This window comes from Stenella coeruleoalba, assembly GCF_951394435.1.
Source record: "Stenella coeruleoalba genome assembly, chromosome: 10".
NCBI classification, from domain to species: Eukaryota; Metazoa; Chordata; class Mammalia; order Artiodactyla; family Delphinidae; genus Stenella; species Stenella coeruleoalba.
Window position 1 is genome coordinate 57,294,584 of NC_137156.1, and position 27,694 is coordinate 57,322,277.

Sequence of the window (27,694 nt, forward strand, 5' to 3'; positions counted from 1 at the left end):
AGGGACTTCCCTGGTGCCGCAGTGGTTAAGAACCCACCTGCCAATGCAGGGGACACAGGTTCAAGCCCTGGTCCGGGAAGATCCCACATCCTGCGGAGCAACTAAGCCCGTGTGCCACAGCTATGGAGCCTATGCTCTAGAACCCGCGAACCCCAAGTACTGAGCCTGCGTGCCACAACTACTGAAGCCGGTGTGCCTACAGCCCATGTTCTGCAACAAGAGAAGCCACCGCAATGGGAAGCCCGCGCACCACAATGAAGAGTAGCCCCCACTCGCCACAACTAGAGAAAGCCCACGTGCAGCAATGAAGACCCAACGCAGCCAAAAATAAATAAATAAATAAATTTATATGAAAAACGTCATTCCTAACAAATATTTAAAAAAAGGAAGGGAGGCTTCCCTGGTGGCGCAGTGGTTAAAAATCTGCCTGCCAACGCAGGGGACAGTGGTTCGAGCCCTGGTTGGGAAAGATCCCACATGCCTTGGAGCAACTAAGCCTGTGCACCACAACTACTGAAGTCTGCGCTCCTATAGCCCGTGCTCTGCAACAAGAGAAGCTGCTGCAATGAGAAGCCCGCGCACTGCAACGAAGAGTAGACTCTGCTCGCCACACCTAGAGAAAGCCCATGCGCAGCAACGAAGACCCGACGCAGCCAAAAATAAATAAATAAAATAAATTTATGAAAAGAAAAAGTTAAGTCTTAAAAAAAAAAAATGAAGTACCTGTAGGACTGAAAGGGACGAACTATAGAAATGCAGAAATCTAATTTAATTCACTGTTAGGGAATTATTTTGTGGTTTAAGGATGCTTTGTCATCTTCTAATAGATAAAAGGCATGGGACTTCCTTGACCCTGAGCAGGACCCAGGTAAAAAATACCTGTTATTAAGAGTGACCAGGGCTTCCCTGGTGGCGCAGTGGTTGAGAGTCCGCCTGCTGAGGCAGGGGACACGGGTTCGTGCCCCGGTCCTGGAAGATCCCACATGCCACAGAGTGGCTGGGCCCGTGAGCCATGGCTGCTGAGCCTGCGCGTCCGGAGCCTGTGCTCCGCAACGGGAGAGGCCACAACAGTGAGAGAGGCCTGCGTACCGCAAAAAAAAAAAAAAAAAAAAAGTGACCAGCTTTGGATGGTCAAGCAATAATGGAGGGTGTTCCTGTTAATCTGAAATGGAATACTCAGACTAAGCAAATTGTGGTCCCTTTGAAAACTTACATGGCTTAGGAAGACACAAGCAACACCCAGTGGCTAAAGATTGGTTAAAACTTCTTGGTAAAAATACCTAACTAAAATGAGTGAGTTAATTTTGGACTCAAGAGTGTTTTTTCATAAAAATAAACTGTGCAAATGAACATGTTGACTGAGTAATTTGATTGAGCTACAATTATCAGATTTAACAAGGGTCATTAACCAGCAGCTGCTTCACCACTTTTTCAATTTTTTTTAATATTTAGTAATGATTTTCTTGGACAGTTAAAGTTTTGCATTGCTTTTTTTTTTTGCGGTACGTGGGCCTCTCACTGCTGCAGCCCCTCCCGTTGCTGAGCACAGGCTCCGGACGCGCAGGCTCAGCGGCCATGGCTCACGGGCCCAGCCGTGGGGCATGTGGGAGCTTCCCGGACCTGGGCACGAACCTGTGTCCCCTGCATCGGCAGGCAGACTCTCAACCACTGCGCCACCGTGGAAGCCCTGCATTGCTTTTTAAATGTTCTGTGCTATAGACTATGAAGGGAGACATGAAATGGTTTGGGGGAATAGATAATCTACCTACATTGTAATTTTTTGCTTTGTTATGAAATTTGTACCAAACCCCTCTTGTTTTCCATTATTTAATTTACTTGCTTTTACTCTAAGAAATTCTTGGGTTTCAGTGGACAGTGTTCATCAAGTAGCCTAGGTTGTTAAAATGCAACTTCTTGGGCCCTACCTCAGATCTCTTGAATGACAGTCTATAAGGTCTGGGAATCTGCATTTTTAACTAGTTTGCCAAGTAATTTCATGCATTAAAGTTCAAGAACAGATTATCCCTGTAGACTATTTCTTCTAGATTGTGCCTAAGGACATAATATTGTATATGCTGATATAGCCTTCCCTCATTATTCCTTCTTTTCATTAGATATTAATTTGAATCACCCAGTGATAAATCTGCAGTTTTCTTTTGCTTAGAATATTTTACTTTCATCTTTCTCTGAGTTGATATAAAGAATTCTATGTACTTTTGATGTTTGAGGAGGGAGGATTATAGGCGCCATCATCATGTTAGACGCTGCAAGATGCTGAGGAAATCATATGGAAAAGAAGTGGGGACCTTCCGGGACCAGTATTTGTCATTTAAGGAGGAAGGTCTTAGTGGCATGATCATCCCTCCACCTATAAAAATCATATTGTTGGGAGGGAGACTAAAACTGAAAAGACAAGTTATCCCAGGGAAGAGGGGGCTTCTTATCCAGCCTTGTTTGGTATATCTGTTCTGGACATTGTCCGGGGGTGTGCACTGCTTTAATTTCCCTGTTGATCATTGGATGATGTGAAATCAATTAAAATTTTCTAAGACTTTGAAAAGGAGTTCCTGCTTCAAACTCTTTAAAAATACAGATCTAATAACTTTGGTGTGCCCTAGGGTCTTTGTTACTCCATTTCTTTGATCTTCCAGATTAGAAGTTCCCTGAAAGTCAGCAGTCACATGTTTCTTGACATATTCTGTGGCACCTAGTTCTAGATCGCCTATATGACTAAATTGTTGAATGAATAAATTGTGTTTTTAATTCCTAGTAGGGGTTTCTCCCTTTGCGTTCCTTGTTTTAGATATTCTTTATATTACAAACATTTAACTCAGCTGGGATTTATACATATGTCTTCTTACTGAGCAGTTCTTGTATGGCCTGGATTTCTCAGAAGAATGAAATACATGCCTGTTGGTATAGTCACTTTGCTTTTTGGGAGTTGATGTGTGATTGGTTAAACTAAACAGAACAAAACTTCTTCCTTAGGCCCCCTCTTTGTGAATCAGTCTTGTGAATCCCAGCAATAAAGAGGGGAAAGTGTTAGAAAAAGTTACCTAGAATCTGAAGCCTCCCTGGTTCTTTGTCTACAGAGAGTAAACTGCCTGTCTCCTGCTGGAGGTGGGGTGTGGTCGTGGCCTGGCTTCCAGGATAGGGAGGAGGGATCTGGGAATCTTATTATGCCTTATATGAACTTTAACCAGTTTTCCTGTGTTCAGCCCTTTCCTTCAGTCCCCCCTTACTTTCCCTTATGTGGTCTTTGGTGTTTGTATTCTGAGCCTTTCTGGAGCTCTAGGGTAGGGAATCTACTTTTTCCTAATTGATATACCTCCTGTGCAGGCACTGAAGTTACAGATTTTTCCACTCTGCATAATCAGTTACTTTTTTCTGCTTTCTCTCTTCTAGAAAATTAGTGCTATATCTCTTCTGTTATCTTCTTTCTTTCTTTCTTTTTTATTCTGGGTTTATGCCCTTGTTCTCAAGCTTATCAAGTTAGTGGATTTCAAATGGGAGCTAAAGTAAACATGTGTTCAATTCTCTAATGTTTTTGAGGATTCCATCTAGACCACTTCTTTCCATCTATTTGGAAGTATATTTTTTTCTTTTTAAATGTGTGCAATAAAAAGCATCCACCAGGACATGTTTTCAACAGAAGCATTTGCCAAGAAATGGGCATCCAGTCTTTTCAGTGCAGTTTATGTTATGTTTCAGATTTCTTGGCACAGTTTTTAATATTGGAGATTGTTTTGCTTTGGTTCTGTGATCTTCATGGGCCATTGTACTGCCAGAAATCTTACCGATCTCTAGCAAACTTTTTTTTAATAATCATCAGTTATGGTAGACAGCATTCTGTGACTTTAATTACTATATAGGTGTCATTTCCCTCCCTCTCTCTGATTTTTAGGAGGAGCATTATTTCCCATCCTGGGAAGAATGGGATTGATAATACATCTGGGCTGTTATTTTAAAAGAACTGCCATTTTTATTCTTTTCATATTTTTCTTTGCCTTACCTGTTTTATTTCTACTACTTATTAACCTGAAACATAATTTTAACCCTTAAATTAGTTTGCATACACATGCGATATTTACTTTCCAAGTTTTCTTCTGTAATTTGACCTGCGTTTCAACTGTGTTTTATATCTTTATTTATACAATGTTGCATACTCTAATCTGATGTTAGAGGCCTAGATTGGTTTGTTATATCTTATACTAAAGTGTTATTGATGGGTATGGTTTACCTAGGGATTCTTTAGAGGTGATTAAAAATCATCTATTACCAGCCAGGAGATGGAAGCAACCTAAGTGTCCATCATCGGATGAATGGATAAAGAAGATGTGGCACATATATACAATGGAATATTACTCAGCCATAAAAAGAAACGAAATTGAGTTATTTGTAGTGAGGTGGATGGACCTAGAGTCTGTCATACAGAGTGAAGTAAGTCAGAAAGAGAAAGACAAATACCATATGCTAACACATATATATGGACTCTAAGGGAAAAAAAATGTCATGAAGAACCTAGGGGTAAGATGGGAATAAAGACACAGACCTACTAGAGAATGGACTTGAGGATATGGGGAGGGGGAAGGGTAAGCTGTGACAAAGTGAGAGAGTGGCATGGACATATATCCACTACCAAACGTAAAATAGATAGCTAGTGGGAAGCAGCCGCATAGCACAGGGAGATCAGCTCGGTGCTTTGTGACCACCTAGAGGGGTGGGATAGGGAGGGTGGGAGGGAGGGAGATGCAAGAGGGAAGAGATATGGGAACATATGTATATGTATAACTGATTCACTTTGTTTTAAAGCAGAAACTAACACACCATTGTAAAGCAATTATACTCCAATAAAGATGTTAAAAAAAATAAAATGAAAAAATATATATACAGAAAAGGGAAAAAAAATCCTCTATTACCTTTTTCAGATTCTCATTAGAAGTCTAAAAAAGATGCTGGTGTAACACTACTATTTGGATATTAGCAGGCTGCTTTCTGTTTTAGAGTGGAATCGAGAATAAATTATTACTTTAAACTTCTGTATATTCTTATATTTACTATTTTTTCCTTTCTTTCCTGCACAGCTAAGTTTATGAAAAGGTTTACATGTGTTTTGATTTAAAAATGGTTCTGAATTATATTGAATGAGTTAAAAAAATCATGGAAAACTGTGTTTTCTCTTTTCAGGTTCTGTTCTGGATATTATTAAGCACATTGTGGCAAAGGGGGAACATAAAAGTGGAGTCCTAGATGAAGCTACCATTGCTACAATACTCAGAGAAGTGCTGGAGGGGTTGGAATACTTGCATAAAAATGGACAGATTCACAGGTATGTAGAAGACAACAGTCTTTTCTTTTGGATAAGTGCAGTGATAGTTGTGCTGTATCATTTCGTGGAGGCTATTCCCCATTCTTTTGCACAGTTAATCATAATCTCTGAGTGTTAGCAGGGTTCTTTGTATTACTAGTTCCAGTACGTAGTGGTTACATAGCTAGTAAGCATTTAAAAGTAACAAGTACTTTAGTCAAATTGGAAACTCCAGAAACAGGAGAAATTTCTAATTTCCTATGGGAGTCAATCATTGCAATCACTGATAACATTTTGGAATATTCTTTTCCAGTTTCTTTTATATGCTAACAGATATTTAAAACAAAACTGTATGTATAATTTTGTCTGTTTCTTTTTTGTTTCCTTTATGTTATATCTTGACTATTTTCTCAAATTATTAAAAGCTTTTATAAAATCACTTTTTAAAATTAAAAATTATTATTATTTTTTTTAAATAAAATGACATTTGAAAACCTGTGTAACATTTTATGGTTCAAGTATTTCTGGCTAATTATATCTATTCAATCCCTGCGTACAGATAACAATTGTTACCTGTAGAAATGGTGGTAGATTCTGTGTTAGTACAAATTTGTTTAGTCCCTGGATTTGGTTTTCCTTCATTTGAAGATATATTTATTTCCCCATCATTTCTGAAGGATAGTTTTCCCTGGGTATAACAATTTGTAGTTGACAGTTCTTTTCTTTCAGCACCTGAAAGATGCTGTGGTACTTAATTGGGGCCTTCATGGTTTCAGATGAGAAATCTGTCATGTGAATTGGTGTTCTTAGGCAATATGTTGCTTTTCTCTGGCTACTTTCAAGGATGTTTCTTCGTGGGACTTCCCTGGAGGTCCAGTGGTTAAGACTCTGCACTCTCAATGTAGAGGACACAGATTCAATCCCTGGTTGGGGAACTAAGATCTCATATGTCACATGGCGTAGCCAAAAAAAAAAAAAAGATTGTTTCTTTTTTTTTTTTTAGAAAAACGATTGATTTATTTATTTATTTTGGCTGCACTGGGTCTTAGTTGCCGCATGCAGAATGTTTTTAGTTATGGCATGCAGACCCTTAGTTGCGGTATGTGGACTTCTTAGTTGTGGCGTGCAAACTCCTAGTTGCAGCATGCATGCGGGATCTAGTTCCCAGACCAGGGATCGAACCCGGGCCCTCTGCATTGGGAGCTCAGGGTCTCAGCCACTGGACCACCAGATAAGTCCCAAAGTTTGGTTTTGACAAGTTTAATTATGATATGTCTTAGTGTGGATTTCTTTACGTCTATCCTGTTTGGGGTTCCTAACCTTCTCAAATCTATAAGTTTTTGTCTTCACCAGTTTTGGGATGTTTTCAGCCATTATTTCTTTGAATACCTTTGCAAGCTATTTTCCCTCATCTTCTTCTGGGACTCTAATGATGGAAATGTTAGATCTTTTGTTATTGTACCATATTGTACCATAATCCCTGAGGTTCAGTTTTCAGCCTATTTTTACTCTGTTCAGATTGAGTAAATTTTCTTGATTTGTTTTCAGGTTTGCTGATTCTATCCTCTGTCCTCTCCATTCTACTCTGGAACCCATTCCTTGAGCTTTTTATTTCAGTTAGTGTAGGTTTTCAGTTATATAATTTTTATTTGGTTCTTTTTTATAGCTTTTTTTTTTTTTGCTGTTATTTTCTGTTTTTCATTTGTTTTGAGATTTCCAAATTGTATGTTAGAAGCATTTTCATGATGGCTGCTTTAAAATTCTTGTCAAATAATTCCAAAACCTGATTCATCTTTGTCTTGACATCATTTTTTTTTTTTTTTTTTTTTTTTTGCGGTACGCGGGCCTCTCACTGTTGTGGCCTCTCCCATTGCGGAGCAACAGTCTCCGGACGTGCAGGCTCAGCGGCCATGGCTCACGGGCGCAGCCGCTCCGCGGCATGTGGAATCTTCCTGGATTGGGGCACGAACCCGTGTCCCCTGCATGGGCAGGTGGACTCGCAACCACTGCACCACCAGGGAAGCCCATGTTGACATCATTTAGTTGTCTTTTCTTTTTGAAGTTTTTCCTGGTTCTTGGTATGTTGAATGATTTTTTTTTTAAATTTTATCATGGATGTTTTGGATGTTACGTTAGGAGACTCTTGATCCTATTAAAATAATAATATAGTGATATAATATATTTTAGCAGGCAATTGCCCTGATTTTTTAGAGCCCTTGCAGTGTTGTTCTGGTTTGTTTTGTTCCTGTGGCACTGCTGGGGCTCTCTTCTCGATCCCTGCTGATGCCACCCATTGGAGTAGAGTGCCCTTCCCCAGGCCTGGTGCTGCTAGGTGGAAGGTGGGAGATAGTGGCTGTGCCTGTGGGTCTGTGAGCACTTCTTGGGCTCACCTTGTGGGCCAGGCCACCTGGCCGCAATTGGGCTCCCACTCATTCTGTGGTATTGCCTGTGGACATGAAAGGCACTTTTGCTACTGAGTGGGGAGTTGGGAGACACTGGGTCTGGGTCATCCTTTGCCACTGTGCAGCAGTCCCCAAACTTTTTAGCACCAGGGACTGGTTTCATGGAAGACAATTTTTCCACACACTAGGGTGGGGTTGGGGGAATGGTTTAGAACAGGCCACGGCCCAGTAACGGTCTGCGACCCTGGGGAATGGGGACCCCTGGTGTAGAGGACCAAGAGGTGCCAGACCTGGGTCACTTTCTGCTGCTGGGTGGAAGAATGGGAGATACTGGCTGGGCCTATCGGTGGTGCTGGTGTAGGCAGCATGGGCCTACCTGCTGCACTAGATGTGGATTGGGCAATGGAGTTTCCTGTCTGGTCTTCATTGGCACCTCTGGTTCTGGCCTAGTCGGTCAGCCTTCCATTCCAGCTATGTAGTCGGGGATGGAGTCCCTGCTAGGTCTGAGCTGTGCTGCCCCTTTCCTGATCCTTTGGCCACAGAGAGCAGGCTTAGAACTACTTCTTTTTTTTTTTCTTGGTCTATGCCTATTGACAGTTCTGGGTTGCAAGACTATAATACCCAGTCCAGGATATATGAGATTGAAAGGAAACTCAGGGAAGTGGTGCAGTGCTATGTGAAAGTGGACTTGGATTAGTTGTAGATGTGTAGAGCAAACTCCAGGGCAACCACTAAAAAAGGAAAAAAAAAGAATACGCTAAGAGAGGAAAGAAAAATCGAATCATATAAAATGCTCAATTAAAACCAAAGAAAGCTGAAAAAGAATGGAAGAACACAACAAGATATAACATTTAAAATCACCTACTTTTAACAAACTACAAAAATAAGAACAGACTGAGCCCAGAGTTAGCAGAAGGAAGTTAAATAAAAACATTACAGTGGAAATATGTGAAATACAGACTAAAAATACAGTTGTAAAGATCAATGAAACCAGTTTTTAAGAACTGGTTTCTTAAAAAGATAAATAGACAAATTGTTAGCTAGACTCACCAAGAGAAAAAGAGAGAGGACTCAAATAAATTAAATTCAGAAATGAAAGAGGAGACATTACAGCTGATACCACAGAAGTATAAGGGATCATAAGAGACTACTATGAACAATTATATGCCAACAAATTATACAACCTAGGAGAAATGGATAAACTCCTAGAAACATACAATCTACCAAGACTGAATCATGAAGAAATAGAAAATCTAAATGGACCAATTACTACTAAGGAGATCAATTCAATAATCAAAAACCTCCCAACAAAAATCCAGGACTGATGGCTTCACTGGTGAATTTTACTAAATATTTAAAGAGGAAATTATAATAATCCTTCTCAAACTCTTCCAAAAACTAGAAGAGGAGGAAACATTACAAACTCATTTTACAAGGCCAGCATTACCCTGATACCAAAGCCAGACAAGGACACTAGAAGAAAAGAAAATTACAGGCCAATATCCTTGATAAACATATATGCAGAGATCTTCAACAAAATGTTAGCAAACAAAATTCAACAGTATGTTAAGAGGATCATACAGCATGATTAAGTGGGATTTATTCCAGGGATGCAAGCGTGGTCCAACATCTGCAAATCAATCACTATGATACACAACTTTAACAAAATGAACCATAAAATCATGGTCATCTCAATAAATGCAGAAGAAGCTTTTTGAGAAAATTCAACATCCTTTCATAATGAAAACTTTTGACAAACTGGGTATAGAGGGAATAACATAATAAAGGCCATTTATGGTAAGTCCACAACAAACATCATACAAAAAAATGATACTGACCTCTATCTTATACCATACAGAGGAATCAACTCAAAATGGATTAAAGACATGAACTTAGGACCTGAAAGTATAAAAACTCCTAGAAGAGGGCTTCCCTGGTGGCTCAGTGGTTGAGAGTCCGCCTGCTGATGCAGGGGACACTGGTTCGTGCCTCGGTCCGGGAAGATCCCACATGCTGCAGAGTGGCTGGGCCCGTGAGCCATGGCTGCTGAGCCTGTGCGTCCGGAGCCTGTGCTCCGCGACGGGAGAGGCCACAACAGTGAGAGGCCTGCGTACCGAAAAAAAAAAAAAAACTCCTAGAAGAAAACATATCCTTGAAATTGGTCTTGGCAATGATTTTTTGGATTTGACACCAATCACAAAGGCAACAAAAGCAAAAACTTTAAAAATTAGACCACATCAAACTAAAAAGCTTCTGCACAGCAAAGGAAATCATCAAAAAAGTAAAAAGGCAACCTACTAAATAGGAGTAAATATTCGCAAACCACATGTCTGATAAGGGGATAACATCCCCAAAATAGGAGGAACTCATACAACTCAGAGGCAAAAAAATAAAAACAACCCAATTAAAAAAATGGGAAAAGGACCTGAATAGACATTTTTCCAAGGAACACATATAAGTAGCCAACAGATACATGTGAAAAAGGTGATCAACATCACTAACCATTGGGGAAATGCAAATCAAAACGACAATGAAATATCATCTCACACCTGTTAGGATGTCTGTTATCAAAAAAACAAGATATCAGGCAATTCCCTGGTGGTCAAGTGGTTAGGACTCCGTGCTTTCACTGCCAAGGGCCAGGGTTCAGTCTCTGGCCAGGGAACTAAAATCGCACAAGCCGTGTGGTGCAGCCAAAAAACAAAACAAAACAAAACAAAAAGACAAGATATCAGATGCTGGCAAGGATATGGAGAAAGGGAACCCTTGTGTACTGATGTTGGGAGTGTAAACTGGTACAGCCACTGTGGAAACAGTATGGAGGTTCCTCAAGAAATTAAAAATAGAATTACAGGGAGACTTCCCTGGCGGTCCAGTGGTTAAGACTCCGCACTTCCAATGCAGGGGGCACAGGTTTGATCCCTGGTCTGGCAGCTAGGATCCCACAAGCTGTGTGGCGCAGCCAAAAAAAAAGAATTACAATAAGATCCAGAAATCGCATTGCTGGGTATATGTCCAAAAGAAATGAAGTCATTATCTCAAAGAGATATCTGTACTCCCGTATTCAGCATTATTCACAATAGCCAAGATATGGAAACAACCTTAGTGTGTGTCATGGATGAATGGATAAAGAAATTGTGATACACACACACACACACACACACACACACATATACAATGGACTTTATTCATCCATGAAAAGGAGGAAGTCCTGTCATTTGTGACAACATGGATGAACTTGGAGGGCATGTTATGCTAAGTGAATTAAGCCAGACAGAGAAAGACAAATACTGCATGGTATCACTTAATATGTGGGATCTTAAAACACACACACACACACACACACACACACACACACACACACACACAGTTAAATTCCTTGAAATAGTAGAAAAGTGGTTGCCAGGGGCTGAGTGGGTGAGGGAAACAGGGAGAGGTTGGTAAAAGTACAAACTTTCAGTTATAAGATAAATAAGGTCTGAGAATTTCATGTATATCATGTTGACTATAGTGGATAACACTGTATCATATTATTGCAGTTTGCTAAGAGAGTAGGATTTAAATGTTCTCAAAAAAAAAAGTAAATATGTGAGGTGATAAATGTGTTAATTAACTCTATGGAGTTAATCCTTTCCCAGTGTATATGTGTACCAAACCATCACATTGTACACTTTAAATATCTTACAGCTTTATTTATATCTTACAAATTTATTTACCTTACAATATATCTTATTTATTTATATCTTACAATTTTATACCTCAGTTAAAAAAAAATCACCTACTTAACCCTAATCCATCAACAAACAGACAAGCAAAGGCCCAGAAAAGTAACAGATCAAAGATCAGACGACTACCAATTTGTAAAACTGAGGTTTTAAGGAGAAATCAGAATATGGAGGAAAAAAACAAGGTATTCCCTCCCCCTACACACAAACTTTTGATTAGATTACCCTGAGAGTAGAAGCATTTTAAAGAAAATCAACGTATAGTAAGTGAAATCACTCATCTATAGAAGCATCTCATTCTAGGAAAAATGAATAATTCTTTCCAGTTGTTTAAGTTTTTCCACCTGCTTAAGTCTTACAAAGGAAACAAACTTTTTTTTTTAATTAATTAATTTTTATTTTTGGCTGTGTTGGGTCTTCCTTGTTGCGCACGGGCTTTCTCTAGTTGTGGTGAGTGGGGGCTACTCTTTGTTGCGGCACGTGGGCTTCTCATTGCAGTGGCTTCTTTTTATTTTTAATTTAATTTAATTTAATTTATTTATTTTAGTTTTGGCTGCATTGGGTCTTCTTTGCTGCGCGCGGGCTTTTCTCTGGTTGCAGTGAGCTGGAGCTACTCTTTGTTGCGGTGCACGGGCTTCTCATTGCGGTGGCTTCTCTTGTTGCGGAGCACGGGCTCTAGGCACGCAGGCTTCAGTAGTTCTGGCACAGGGGCTCAGTAGTTGTGGCTTGCAGGCTCTAGAGTGCAGGCTCAGTAGCTCAGTAGTTTTGGTGCATGGGCTTAGTTGCTCTGCGGCATGTGGGATCTTCCCAGACCAGGGCTCAAACCCGTGTCCCCTGCATTGGCAGGCGGATTCTTAACCGCTGTGCCACCAGGGAGTGGTAACTTCTCTTGTTGTGGAGCATGGGCTCAGATGTGCAGGCTTCAGTAGTTGTGGCACGCGGGCTCAGTAGTTGTGGCTCGCGGGCTCTAGAGCACAGGCTCAGTAGTTGTGAGGGCTCAAACCCGTGTCTCCTGCATTAGCAGGTGGATTCTTCACCACTGCGCCACCAGGGAAACCCCAAACTTTCTTTTTATGAGGATAAAAGAGAGTAATTGATTCTAAGGAATAACATGTAAACTAGAAATCTTGGAAACACTGAAAGTATATTCTTAAGACAATAGTATTTTTCATCTAAAATTGTACCTAATCAGTTGTTTTGTACCTAGTTAAAATAATGTGTTAACAAATGACTGGAAAGGGAACATGACCAAAGGGTAAATGTTTAGGAATTTATTTCCCACACTGTCAAGGGAAAAGGTGCCCTGAAAAACAGGATTCCTGTCCTCTGAATGGTGATAACCCTGTGTATACATACCTTGATACTAGCAATGAACATAATTCAGTTAATACCTCAGTTCTGATTCCATGTTCATCAAGTAATCTTCTAGAAAGACATATGCCATAGACTGCTAATTGGCCCCTAATATGTCTCCCCTTGTTTTAGAATTAAAAGAAAAAAACATTTTTTACTGGGCACATGAACATCCAGAGGAAAGGCAGCATTTCATAGCCTCCCATGCAGGCCAGATTTGACTGTGTGATTTAGTTTCTAGCCACTGTGATGGAAACAATAGTGTTCCCTTAACAGGTTTTATCAGTCGCAGCACCACTGACTTTTGGGCTGGGCAATTCTTTGTTTCAGGGGCTATCCTGTGCGTTATAGAACGGATCTAGCAGCATATCCGGCTTCTACCTATTACACGCCAGTAGCACACACATACACACCGCCCCCAGTGCCCATTGCGACAACCTAAAATATCTCTAGACATTGCCAAATACGCTGAGAACCACTGCTCACAGAAAGTGGCATAACCTCTTTATGCCCTTTCCTTCCTTCCATTGAAATGTGGATGTGGTAGTAAGGCATCTTGGACTGTGCAGCAAGGACTTAGAGATGGTAGAGCAATAAAATATGAGGAACCTGAATCACCAACTCTGTGGAGTTACCATGCTGAACTGATGTCACTCATGCCCAGACTGTCGTGTGAGAGGAAAAAAAAATTATTTTACCACCATATAGATCATCAGTGATTGACAGACTCTGGCCCACAGGATGAATGCAGCCTGATGCCTGTTTTTTGTTTGTTTTTTTGTTTGGGTTTCTTTTTTAAAACACAGCCATGCACATTTTAGCACTACAGAGAAAAAGTAGTGGTGACAGATATCATCTGCCCCACAAACCCTATTTACTATCTGGCCCTTTAAGAAAATGTTGACCCCTGGTGTAGATAATAATCACAGCTAGCATTCACTGCAACTTGTGTGCTAAATACTTTTTTCTTTTTTTAAGTATTTATTATTTGGCTGCACTGGGCCTTAGTTGCGGCATGTGAACTCTTAGTTGCAGCATATGGAGTCTAGTTCCCTGACCAGAGATCGAACCCGGGCCCCCTGCATTGAGAGCATGGAGTCTTAGACACTGGACTGCCAGGGAAGTCCCTAAATACTTTTCTAAGTGTATTTTCTACCTTAACCTGATTTAATCTTCACAATTATTTTATGAGTTGGTACTATTTTTTTTTTAATTAATTAATTAATTTTTGGCTGCATTGGGTCTTCATTGCTACGCATGGGCTTTTTCTCTAGTTGCGGTGAGCAAGGCCTACTCTTTGCTGCCGTGCGCCTACTTCTTACTGTGGTGGCTCCTCTTTGTGTGGACCACAGGTTCTAGGCACGTGGGCTTCAGTAGTTGTGGCACACAGGCTCAGTAGTTGTGGCTCATGGGCTCTAGAGCACAGGCTCAGTAGCTGTGGCACACGGGCTTAGTTGCTCCGCGGCACGTGGGATCCTCCTGGACCAGAGCTCAAACCCATGTCCCCTGCATTGGCAGGTGGATTCTTAACCACTGCGCCACCAGGGAAGCCCCTGGTACTATTATTATTCCTACTTTACAGATGACGAAACCAAGGCAAAGAGAGTTAAGTAACTTGCCAAAGGTCACCCAGCTAGTGACAGAGCTGGGATCTGAACGTAGCAGTCTACTTCCAAAGTCTTCTAGGAAATATTGTGCTAATCAGTGATGCTGGGCATACATATCATGCTGGGTTTAAATATCAATTATAGTTTTTAGTTACTAACTCAATAGAATTTAGATCTGCCACTGAATTATTCTTCTTTAAATATGCAATTGTTGTCTTATTTAATATATCGTATCTCTATTTTTAAAAGTCAAAGTCCTCCCTTCAGAACATGGATAGAAGTATATTCTTCTCCCTAAACCTTTACATACTCAGACTTACATAGTCAATGGTAAAAGTAACCCAAAATACACACTGAAATACACGTTAAGCCCACATGAATGGTATTAGTGTCCTTATAAAAGAGACCCCAGAGAGCTTCCCTGGTGGCGCAGTGGTTGAGAGTCCGCCTGCCGATGCAGGGGACACGGGTTCGTGCCCCGGTATGGGAAGATCCCACATGCCGTGGAGCGGCTGGGCCCGTGAACCATGGCTGCTGACCCTGCGCATCCGGAGCCTGTGCTCCGCAACGGGAGAGGCCACAACAGTGAGAGGCCCGCGTACCTCAAAAAAAAAAAAAAAAAAAAAAAAAAAGAGACCCCAGAGAACTCCCTTGCCCCTTCTGCCTTGTGAAGATACAGTGAAAAGGTGGTCACTCATGAACAGGGAAGCAGCTCCTCACCAGGCACCAAATCTGCCCCTGCTTTGATCTTGGACTTTCCAGCCTCCAGAACTGTGAGAAATAAATGTTGGTTGTTTAAGTTGCCCAGTCTGGTATTTTTGTTATAGCAGCCTGAACAGACTAAGACAGAGCATCAGTATGATTAGGAGGAGTTGACTTCACATCAGAACAGTGGAGGCCAGAAGTAGCTGAAGTTAGCCCTACAACACTAATGACCCCTTTGAACTATAGTCCTCTGCGATTGAAAGATATTTTATAGGTACATACAGGTTCAGGATTGTTATCTTCTTGGTAAATTATTCCCTTTTTTTTGTTGTTGTTATATAATGATGCTTTTTATTCCTAGTAATGCTTTTGTATTAAAGACAGTTAGGTCTTATTTTAATATGGCTTTACTGGCTTGCCTTTGGCAAGTATACGTTTCATTGTGGCTCAGTCTTCCCAGGGTCCTAGGTTTATGAGCGGTCTCAGTTCTCTTTCTCAACCTTAAGCTAGCCCAATGCCAGGTATTCTGTTTATGGGTGGATTTTAAAGCCTGAGCTCCCTAGCTATTTGGCGGAGTATCTCTGTTCTGTCTCCCAAGGCTTACTGCTCTGCTCTTAAGTGTCCTTTTTATTTCTGAAGATTTCCTTTTCTTTATTTCATGTTCATTTATGTGGCAGTTTCCCCCCCTAATTAATCCAGCATTTCTTTGTGTTTGGAGAAGGGGAATGGTGTATCTTGGGGCCAAGGCCTGGGTAGTAAGTGATGAAAGTCTCTGCCATGTTGCTGGAATGGAAATTCTCTTACACATAAAATCAGAGAACCTTAATGTTGCCTTCATATTGGAATCACCTGGGAAACTTTAATAAGTACCAGTTCCTGGATCCACTGCCAGAAATTCATTTACCTGGTCTATGATGAGGCCTTGGCATTGGGACTTCTGAAAGTTCCCCAAGAGATCCTAATATGCAGCCAAGGCTAAGAACCCTACTTACACTTTAGCCAAGATGCACTGAGATTTCAACAGGAGAAACGTTGGGATAAAGTTGTTTTACTGGGAAACAGAGATGGATGTTTTTAGTAGGTTTTGTTACTTCTCATAGCTTTAGAGTCCAATTGTTATTTCAGGTAGATTTGTGTCAGTCTGGTGGATTAGGTCAAATAATTTTATTGTTTCTACTGTGTTTTCTCCTTGACTCCCCAGGCTTTAGAGGTTTTGACTAGGGTGAACAAGTATCTAAATTAGACTTACACTTTTCTCTCTGTATCTACATACCCAAATATTTTTCCCATTTAAAGAGGTTAGCTTTAACAGAAATGGTAGATATTTAGTCAGTTTAAGATGCCTAAATGTAGTGTATTTTCCAGCTTTTGTCTTGATTCATTTCTTCTCTTGGCCTTTTTCATGTTTTCCATAAACTGTGCCTATTGATGAGTCATAAAAATGTAATGGGGGGCTTCCCTGGGTGCGCAGTGGTTAAGAATCCACCTGCCAATGCAGGGACATGGGTTCGAGCCCTGGTGGCACAGTGGTTAAGAATCCGCCTGCCAATGCAAGGACACGGGTTTGATCCCTGGTGGCACAGTGGTTAAGAATCCACCTGCCAATGCAGGGACACGGGTTCGATCTGTGCACCACAACTACCGAGCCTGCGCTCTAGAGCCCACGAGCCACAACTACTGAGCCCATGTGCCACAACTACTGAAGCCTGTGCGCCTAGAGCCTGTGCTCTGCAACAAGAGAAGCCACCGCAATGAGAAGCCCGCTCGCCGCAACTAGAGAAAGCCCGCGCACAGCAATGAAGACCCAATACAGGCAAAAATAAAATAACTAAAAGTAAATAAATTTTTTAAAAAATGTGATGGGGAGAAACTTGTGTTCTGTACTAATGAGAAAGTCAAGTATGTCTATGATATTCCTTTTAATTTTAAAAGGAATCTGTAACTTTGGTGCAATAGTGACTTGTGAGAAATGGCATCAAGCTGTGAAAAACAACACTCACTGTTCTTGCTATTTAAGAGTGGTTGGAGGATTTAGCTGTTGGGGCTGTTGGGTTGCTTGATATCCTTTGAGGCAGGTAACAAAGGTTCTTCAGTTAAGGACTATTACATTGATTTCCAGAGATTTAGTTACAGATCTTTTCCTTGAAAGGTCATTTGCCCTGTTGTGTGTGAGGACAGACTGTGGTGTGTTTAATTGTCCAGTGAGCCATTTAGCTTCATGATCTTCCTCTGCTTTTACTCTTGGAAACTGTTCTATATTTTGCACTTTTGGTTTGAAAAGGGAAACATGAATTGATTATCTGGAGAATTGATCAGGAAAAGTAGTCACCCGAAGTGTAGGTTCTACTGAAAATGGATTACTGTTTCTTCACTTAAGACAAAAGCTTAGAAAACATTATTTGAGTGGGTAATGCAAATATAGGCTTAGAAATTCAAATGGTACAAATGGTATATGATAAAAAAACAAGTCTTCACCATATCAGCTGTGCTAAAACATGATGATAACTATGTACCCTTGATATGATGTGATGAAAATGGCACTTGACTTCTGTGGTTTTCCTTCCCAAAACTCATAACAACAGTTTAATCATGAGGAAAACATCATACAAATTCCAATAGAGGGGCATTCTACAAAATGCTGGACCGTTATTCCTCAAAACTGTCAAGGTCATTAAAAACAAGGAAAGTCAAAGATTAACTGTCACAGACAAGAGAAGCCCCTAAGAAAACATGACAACTAAATGGAACATGGTATCCTGGGAAAGAAAAAGGACATTAGGTTAAAACTAAAATATTTGAATAAATTGTAGACCTTAGTTAATAGTAATGCATCAATACTAGTTCATTACTGTGGCAACAGAACCATTTAATGTGTCATGTTAATAATAGGGGAAACTGCGTGACAGGTGTATGGGAACTCCTCTGCACTATCTTCTCAATTTTTATGTAAATCTAAAACTGTTCTAAAAATAATAAAGCATTTTAGGGACTTCCCTGGTGGCGCAGTGGTTAAGAATCATCCTGCCAAGGCAGGGGACACGGGTTCGAGCTCTGGTCCAGGAGGATCCCACATGCCGCAGAGCAACTAAGCCTGTGCACCACAACTGCTGAGCCTGAGCTCTAGAGCCTGCGAGCCACAACTACTTAGCCTGCGTGCCACAACTACTGAAGCCCGCGAACCTAGAGCCTGTGCTCTGCAACAAGAGAAGCCACCACAATGAGAAGCCCGCGCACCGCGACGAAGAGTAGCGCCCGCTTGCTGTAACTAGAGAAAGCCTGCTCACAGCAACAAAGACCCAAGGCAGGCATAAATAAATAAACAAATAAACAAACAATAAATAAATATAATAAAGCATTTAAAAAAAGAAAAATCTCCTTCCTTCACTGAACCTCTAGTACCCTGGTCTAAAGGGAACCACTTCTTGCCATTTTCTTGTGATTCCTTTGAGAGAGATTTTTATGGCAATATAAACATACTGTATACATCTCCCTCCTGCTTAAAAAAAAAAAGACAAATGGCAACATGATGTATGTAGTATTGTTATTTCACTTAATATATTTGGAGATTGTTCCGTATTAACATATATATTCGTTAGTATTCATAGTATTTCATTATATAGATATACCATCGTTTAACTGCTCTCCTATTTAGATGGATAGGAGGTGGGAGTTGGGAGGTGGGGTGGCAGGAGGGAACAATTTTATTTTTGTATTTAAGTTGGATTGATTGATTTACTACTCCACATCTCTTCAGAAACAATCAATTTTTATTTTAGTGTTTAGTTGGATGGATGGATTGATTTAATGATTCACTTATCTCCCTAAGAAGATTTAAGGCAGGTTGTCTTCTATTTAGTTATTTAAATCTATTTGATGAGTATCTGGGAGATGCCCCCTATGCACTAATTATAATACTAAGTAAGTGCAGATGATAATAGAAATGTACTAAGATATGACTCATGGTGAAATGAGAAAGATTATATTTTTATGATCTGTACTAACATTACAGCCTGCTGCAGAAACACAAGGAGGAAGTGACTAAACTATATATTGTTTTTCCCATTAAATTTTAGATGTCATTCCAGATGAGCCCAGAAAAAGGAGTTGAAGGTTCATGGTTGCCTTAGTTGAATGGTCTTGTCACCAAGGGAAGGAAATATCCTCAGTTCTCTCCTGTTCATGGTGTAGACTTTAGGTTTGTAGGGCAAAGTGAGCCAACCTCCATTCTAAGTCAGCCTCTGGGAAAGGTCCTATAAATTGCTTGGATTTATAAGCAGGAAAAAATACTCAGTAACATGATTTCCGAATGATTCAGTATATATTCAGGAAAGGTATTGTATACTCTTGGTATGGTGACGTTGCTACACACAGTTGTGAAACTGTTGTTCATTGTTTACCAAGGAATGGTTATAGCTAAGGATAGGGGAAAGAAGACAGGGACAAGGAAGAGATGAAGTGTCCTTTCACTGGTTCTTTTTCCTGACAAACAGGGTCTTCTTCCATGAGCTAGCCTCACTTTTCTTTCTTGTCTAGCTTCAAGACCTGGCTCTCTTTTATTTAATTATATTTATTTTTAATTATGAAACAAATAAGTGAGTCCATTCCCACAAGACTCTGATCCCACTCCTCTCCACTAAAGGAAATAAATTCATTGCTCTCTGTGTATGGAAAGGGGTGTGTGTGTTTGTGTGTGTGTAACATTAATGGTGGCATACAAAATGCACTGTCCTGTTTGATTTGTTCACTTAGCAGTATGTATTATGTATTAGAGGGCATGACATGTTGATTGACGTTAATCCATTTCATGGATGTAACAGAATTAATTTAATCTTTTTGCTGTTTTTGGCTTTCTAGGTTGCTACCATTTTTGGTTTGTTATTACAAACAATTCTGTAGACAACCCCCTTGTATATTCTGTGAACATTGTGAGAGTTTCTCTAGGTTATCAAAGAAGTGGATTACTCATAGGAATTAGGGATTGTAAATTTTGCTAGATATTACTGACACATTATTGCATGAGAAAAACAAGTTGTAGATTTGAAGGGATAGTACGATATCATTTATGTTGGAAGAAAAGTCCAGATACGTCACAGGAACATATTCTGTTAACTAGACTGATAATGGTTGAAAACTTTGGAGAGAATACTAGACTTGAGAACAGTGGTCAAAAGGAACTTTGGCCTTTTCAGTGATGTTTAGGTTTTTATAGCAGGAATGTGTTCATGTATTACTTGAGCTGTTATATATAGTTACTAATAAGAATATAGAGATGTTTGAATAATTTCCATCATGTATTTATGCTACAGGCATAGCATAGTCCCTGTTTTCAACCACATACCATTTAAAATTTTTGATCATATATTAGGGTGTAGAAAAAAATCATTGTATTTTAAAAAGTAGATAAGGTGATAGTAAGTGAGGGTCACATTCTTTGGCCACTATTATCTCAATTGAGTATTTAATAACCTCAGATGTTCCAAATTTAATAGTAAAAAGCTATATGTTATTGTTTACAATGTTTGGATTCTAGTACAAGTGACTACAATTTTTTAAATTCTACTGTTGGCCTTAATACCCTTTAATGATAAATAGAACATTTAAATATTGACAGTGTTGTGGTGAATATAGTGAACTGCTTAAATTATGTGACTCCAAAGAATAGGTGTTTTTTAATAAGTGATTTTTTTTTTTCTTAAAGAGATGTGAAAGCTGGCAATATTCTTCTTGGAGAAGATGGCTCAGTACAGATTGCAGGTAATGATTAATATTTCTTTTTATTTTGGTTTAATGGTTGATAGAACCACATTACTTAATCTGTTATGTTTTCTTAGTTTTCTCTTCTATCCCCTGGACCCTCTCTGGTCAAACATACTATGTTGACACATCCCTACTGACTCAAGATATCTTCCACTACTCATCCTTCATTTTCAGTCTTAGGCATTTTCTGACCATTACTCATTACCTTACAATTATCTACTCCTTATCCCCATTAAAGTCGTCATCTGTGGGTTCTCATAGCATTCTTTACTTTCTTTTAAAGGAGAAGTAGTCAAGAAACCTCATTGCGTTTAAGAATAAATATGCTACAGAGAGGTGATACAGAACTGCTTCTGTCCTGGGAGAAATGGGGTATTTGCCAATTAGGAAGAGGCATCTGAGAGGTGGAAGTGTACTTTTGTCAGATTCAGAGCTAAAGAGATAAGAATTGGAGTCCAAGGCCTGCCAGTGTTGCTATCCTGGTGAAATGCCCCCTCCACCAGGGTGAAACTCCAGAATAGCTGAACTGCAGGATTGTAGATCAAGCAGATCATCTGAGAAAAAACCTCAGCTTGGTCCCACACTGCTGGAACAGTCAGGTGTTTGGCAGGAGGAAAATAACCACCCAAACCTTGAATTATTTCTTCAGCTTTAGAAGATAACTGAGGCACACATCTTCATGTCCTCAGGTAAGGGAATATTTTAACAAAGCCACATCATGTTCTAACGTAAAGAAAAAGATTGATAAATTTGGCTCCTGTAAAATTAGCAACTACTGTTCATCGAAAGAAGAACAGTTTGTCACCATGAATAAGTAAAAAAGCAAAACCACAGAGAAGATATTTGCAGCATGAATAACTTGACAAGGGGCTCAAATTTAGAACATACAAAGAACTCATTAAGGAAAAATCAGATAATCTCAAATGACATCAAAACATAAATATAATAAAAGGTGGTCAGCCTCACTAGCTAGCAATTAAATGCAAAGTAAAATAGCATTGGGGATACCACATTATACTGACTGACCTAGCAAACACATCTGACAGTACTAGTTATCAGTGTGGATGTAAAGCAAGGGAGAATCTCACCCTCTGATGGTGGGAATAGAAACAGTACCAACATTTTATTAAGTTGAAGATATGCATACCCGGAGACTTTAGCTTCTAGGTGTATGGCATAGAGAAACTCATACTTCAGTGTGCCATAGTGCTTATAAGCATTGAAAGTTTGAAACAGTCCCAGGTCTTTTGTTAGTAGAATGGATAAGTAAATTGTAGTTAATTTATACTTTGGAATACCATATAGTGATGAAAATGAATAGAACTACAACTGTATACAAAAGCATTAAATAAATTATAAAAATATAGAGTGAACGAAGCTAGTCAGAATATATAGCTTGTGATTCCATTTATATAAGTTCAAAACCAGACACAATTATACTGTATTGTTTAGAGAAGCAAAATCAAGTGGTAAGAAACTAAAGAAGAGAGAATTCTGGGAAGATGGCAGAGTAGGAAGCACCAAGAATCTTCTCCCCACCTAAACAACAATTGAATTGGCAGAATTTGTCTAATGTTGGAATTCTGCATTCCACTGATTGCTTGAATATTCTAGGGCAAGACTTGGAAGGTAAATTACAGTTAATTTCAGAGCTGCTCATTCCGTACCTATCAGCCACCTGGCAGGCAGCTATGCACATGTTTTTGGAGCAGCTTGCAGGAACCATGGTGGCAGAAAAGATCCTGTCCTCCAGATATCCAGGATATGCTCTGGATACTGATTGCTTCTGATCACAGAGGTACAAAGAGACAGGCAGCCATTGTTGTTGCAGCTCCTCCCTTCCAAGTGATTTCCAAGGGACTTTAACAGGCCATGGCCTTTTTTCCTTCCCTTCTCTTCTTGCCCTTTTTGGAGCCAAACTTTAAAGACTAGGACATCAAAAAACAACTACAGGGGGAAAAAAAAACAAAACAAAACTGTAGAGACTTTCCTGGCAGTCCAGTGGTTAGGACTCTGCGCTTACACTGCTGAGGGCCTGGGTTTGATTCCCTGGTCAGGGAACTAAGATGCCACAAGCCACGTGGCATGTCCAAAAAAAAAAACAAAAACAAAAAACAAAACTACATTTGCAGGGAAAATTGGAAAGTGAATGTTCATTCCCAGGAAAAGGTGCAGAAAAGATCTGAGAAGATCTTAACTTTACATTTCAGGCTGATGCTTAGCACAGATACAGCCTACCACAACCCCCAAAAAACAAAAAAAAATATCAAAAAACAGCAAACCCCAGGAAAGGGGGAGAATCTGATTTCCAGCATTACCACCTTATTAGATTCAAATGTCCAGTCTTCAACAGCAACAAAAAAATCACAGAGCACTCAGTGAAACAGGAAGGTATGGCCTATTCAAAGGAAATAAATAAACAAACAGAAACTATCACTGGAAAAGACCTGATGGCACACCTACTAGACAAAGACTTTAAAACAGCTATCTTAAAATGTTCAGAGAATTTAAAGAAGATATGGAAAAACTCAAAACAATGATGTGTGAATAAAATCTAAATATCAATAAGGAGAGAAAACCTCAAAAGAAACCAAAAAGAAATTCTGGAGCTACAATAACTTGTATTGTGAAATGAAAAACTCACTAGAAGGATTTAAATGCAGACTTGAGCTGGCAGAAGAAATAATTGGTGAACTTGAAGATAGAAAAATGGAAATTATCAAGTCTAAGGAACAGAAAGGAAAATGATTGAAGAAAAGTGAATAGAGCCTGAGGGACCTGTTTGGATACCATTAAGCAGACCAACATACACACTGTGGGAAGCCTAGAAGGAGAAGAAAGGGGCAGAGAGAATATTTGAAGAAATAATGGCTGGAGGGCTTCCCTGGTGGCGCAGTGGTTGAGAGTCCGCCTGCCGATGCAGGGGACACGGGTTCGTGCCCCGGTCCAGGAAGATCCCACATGCCACGAAGCAGCTGGGCCCGTGAGCCATGGCCGCTGAGCCTGCGTGTCCGGAGCCTGTGCTGCGCAACGGGAGAGACCACAACAGTGAGAGGCCCGTGTACCACACACAAAAAAATAATAATGGCTGGAAACATCTCAAATTTGATGAAAGACAAACATCTAAGAAGCTCAGTGATCTCCAACTAAGGTGAATTCTGAGAGACTCAGAGACTCACATTATAATCAAACTTATAAGAGGCAAAGACAAAGAATTTTGAAAACAGCAAGAGAAAACTGACTCATCACATACAAGGGTCCTAAATAAGGTTGTCAGCAGATTTCTCATCAGAAACTTTGGAGGCCAGAAGGTAGAGAGACAATATATTCAAAGTGCTGAAAGAAAGTGTCAACCAAGAATCATATATCCAGTAAAACTGTTTTTCAAAAATGAGGGAGAAATTAAGACATTTCCAGATAAACAAAAGCTGAGGGAATAGACCTGCCCTGTAAGAAATGCTCAAGGGAGTCTTGCAAGGTAAAATCAGAGGACCCTAGACAGTAACTGCAAGCAATATGAAGAAATAAAGATAGTAAAGGTAAATACATGGGGATGTATAAAAGCTAGTATTATTGTAACAATGGTTTGTAACTGCACTTTTTGTTTTCTACATAATTTAAGAGACTGATACATTACTAAAAACAGTTATTGGTCTAAAACTTGGTATTACTTGGTATTGGTTTGTAACTCCAAGTCTTCTTTTCTACGTAATTTAAGAGACTAATGCATTTAAAAGAATGATTAGTTCATGTTTTTGAGCACACAGTTTATTAAGATGTAATTTTGTGATGACAACGACAACCAAAAGAGGTGAGAATAGTGCTGTAAAGGAGAAGAGTTTTTGTATGTTATTGAAGTTAAGCTGATGTAAATTCAAATTAGATTGTTAAAACTTTACCATGGTAAATGTAATCCCTATGGTAACCATAAAGAGAATAGCTATAGAATATAAACAAAAGAAAATGAGAAAAAAAATTAAGCATTTTACAACAAAAAATTAAGCACAAAATAAGTAATATAGGAAATGAGGGACCAAAAAGCTATAAGTCATATGAAAAAAATAACACAATGACAGAAGTAAGTCCCTCCTTATCAATAATTGCTTTAAATGTAAATGAATTAACTGTCCAATTAAAGACAGAGATTGACAGGTTGGATAAAAACATGATCCAGTTATATGCTATCTATAAGCAAGTCACTTTAGATCCAAAGACACAAATAGATTGAAAGTGAAAGGATGGAAAAATATATTCTATGCAAATAGTAACTAACTAAAAGAGAGCAGAGGTGGCTACTCTAATATCAGACAAAATAGACTTTAAATCAAAAAAGGTTACCAGGATGTGGGGGGGTGAATTGGAAGATTGCAATTGACATATATACACTGGTATGTGTAAAATAGATAACTAATGAGAACCTACTGTATAGCACAGGGAACTCTACTTGGTGCTCTATGGTGACCTAAATGGGAAGGAAATCCAAAAAAGAGGGGATATATGTATATGTATGGCTGATTCACTTTGCTGTACAGCAGAAACTGACACAGCAGTGTAAAGCAACTATACTCCAATTTAAAAAAAAAAGGTTACAAGAGACAAAGAAGTACATTACATATTATTTTTAACTTTTTATTTTATATTGGAGTATAGCCAGTTAACAATGTTGTGATAGTTTCAGGTACACAGCAAAGTGACTCAGCCATACATATACATGTATCCAGTCTCCCCTAAGTTCCCCTTCCATCCAGGCTGCCACGTAACATTGAGCAGAGTTCCCTGTGCTATACAGTAGGTCCTTGTTGGTTATCCATTTTAAATATAGCAGTGTGTACATGTCCATCCCAAACTCCCTAACTCTCCCTTTCCCCCCGGTAACCATAAGTTCATTCTCTAAGTCTGTGAGTCTGTTTCTGTTTTGTAAGTAAGTTCATTTGGGTCATTTCTTTTTAGATTCCGCATATAAGGGATATCATACAATATTTCTCTTTCTCTGTCTGATTTAAGGAAGTACATTACATATTAATAAAAGGTTAAATACAACAAGTAGATAGGACACTTATAAATATCCATGCACCTATTAACATAACAGCAAAATATATGGAGCAAAAAATGACAGAAGTGAAGGGTACTGTAGATACCTCTACAATACTGAAGGAAACAGTAGAGAGCTCTATAATAATAGTTGGGGACTTCAGTACTCCACTCTTAATAATGGGTAGAACAGACAGAAGATAAGGAAATAGAGGACTTAAACAACACATTGACCTTCTAGATCTAACAGACATATACGGAACACTCTACCCAACAGGAACAGCATACACATTCTTCTCAAGTGCCCAAGGAACATTTTCCAGGATAGACCATATGATATGTTAGGCCACAGATTAAGTGATATCATCTGACCACAATGAGGTAAAGCTAGAAACCAACAACAGAGGACAGGAAAATTCACAAATTTATGGAAACTAAACACATTTTCACAACCAGTGGATGAAGGAAGACATCACAAGGGAAACTAGAAAATACTTAGAAATGAATGAAAACAAAATCACAACCATACCAAAACTCAGGGGACACAGTGAAAGCATTGCTAAGGGGCAGATTTATAGCTTTAGATGCTTTCTTTAACAAGAAAGATAGCACATCAACAACCTAACTTTACAGCTTAAGGAACTAGAAAAAGAAGAAACTGAACCCAAAGCTAGCAGAAGGAAGGAAATAATAAAATTTAGAGTTGAGAAAAGGAAATAGAGAATAGAAAAGCAATAGAGGGAATCAATGAAGCCAGAAGATCACCAAAATTGACAAACCTTTAAGTAGACTAAGAAAAAAAGAAAGAAGACTCAAAGACTAAAATCAGAAACAGGGACTTCCCTGGTGGTCCAATGGTTAAGAATCTGTCTTCCAGTGCAGGGGACGTGGGTTTGATCCCTGGCCAGGAAACTGGGATCCCACATGCCATGGGGCAATTGGACCCACGCGCTGCATCTACTGAGCATGCGGGTCACAACTAGAGAGGCTGCATGCTACAACTACTGAGCCCTCGCGCCACAGTGAGGAGCCCGCGTGCCCTGGCAGAGGATCCCACGTGCCGCAATGAAGATTCCAACGAAGACCCCACGTGCTGCAGCTGAAACCCAATGCAGCCAAAAATAAAATAAATAAATAAATACTTTTTAAAAATAAAAGAATCAGAAACAAAAATGGGGACATAACTACCAATTCCACCCAAATAAAAAGGATTATAAGATGGTATTATGAACAGTTGTACTCCAACAAATTGGATAACCTAGATGGACAAATTCCTTGAAACACAAAACCTAACAAGATGAAATCGTGAAGAAGTAGAAAATCTGAAATGACCTATAACTAGCACAGAGATTGAATCAGTAATCAAAAATTTTCTGACAGAGAAAAGCCCTGGACTCGATGGTTTCACTGGTGAATTCTATCAAACATTTAAAGGAGAACTAGGGGCTTCCCTGGTGGTTCAGTGCTAAAGAATCCACCTTACAATTCAGGGAATGCGGGTCTGATCCCTCGTCAGGGGACTAAGATCCCACATGCCGCAGGGCAACTGAGCCAGCATGCCACAACTACTGAGCTCACATGCCTCAACAAGACCAAAAGTCAGACAAAGACACTAACAAGAAAAGAATACTACAGACTGGTATCCATTATGAACTTGATGTAGATATTTTCAGCAAAATAACTAGCAAATCAAATTCAGTAGCATATTAAATGGATCATATACCATGCCAAGTAGGATTTCTTTGGAATGCAAGGATGATTCAACATATGAAAATCATTGTTATACATGACGTTAACAGAAAGAAA

The 27,694-nt window shown here is 39.5% G+C and overlaps 1 protein-coding gene across 1 annotated transcript in view; it reads left to right on the forward strand.

Moving 5' to 3' along the window:
- OXSR1 (oxidative stress responsive kinase 1) overlaps positions 1–27,694 on the forward strand; it is a 100,400-nt gene that overhangs the window by 35,326 nt on the left and 37,380 nt on the right. Inside the window, exons 4-5 of the mRNA XM_079934513.1 lie at positions 5,188–5,329; positions 20,799–20,854. Of these exons, the coding sequence (XP_079790639.1) occupies positions 5,188–5,329; positions 20,799–20,854 (198 nt within the window). The remainder of the gene's footprint in view (positions 1–5,187; positions 5,330–20,798; positions 20,855–27,694) is intronic.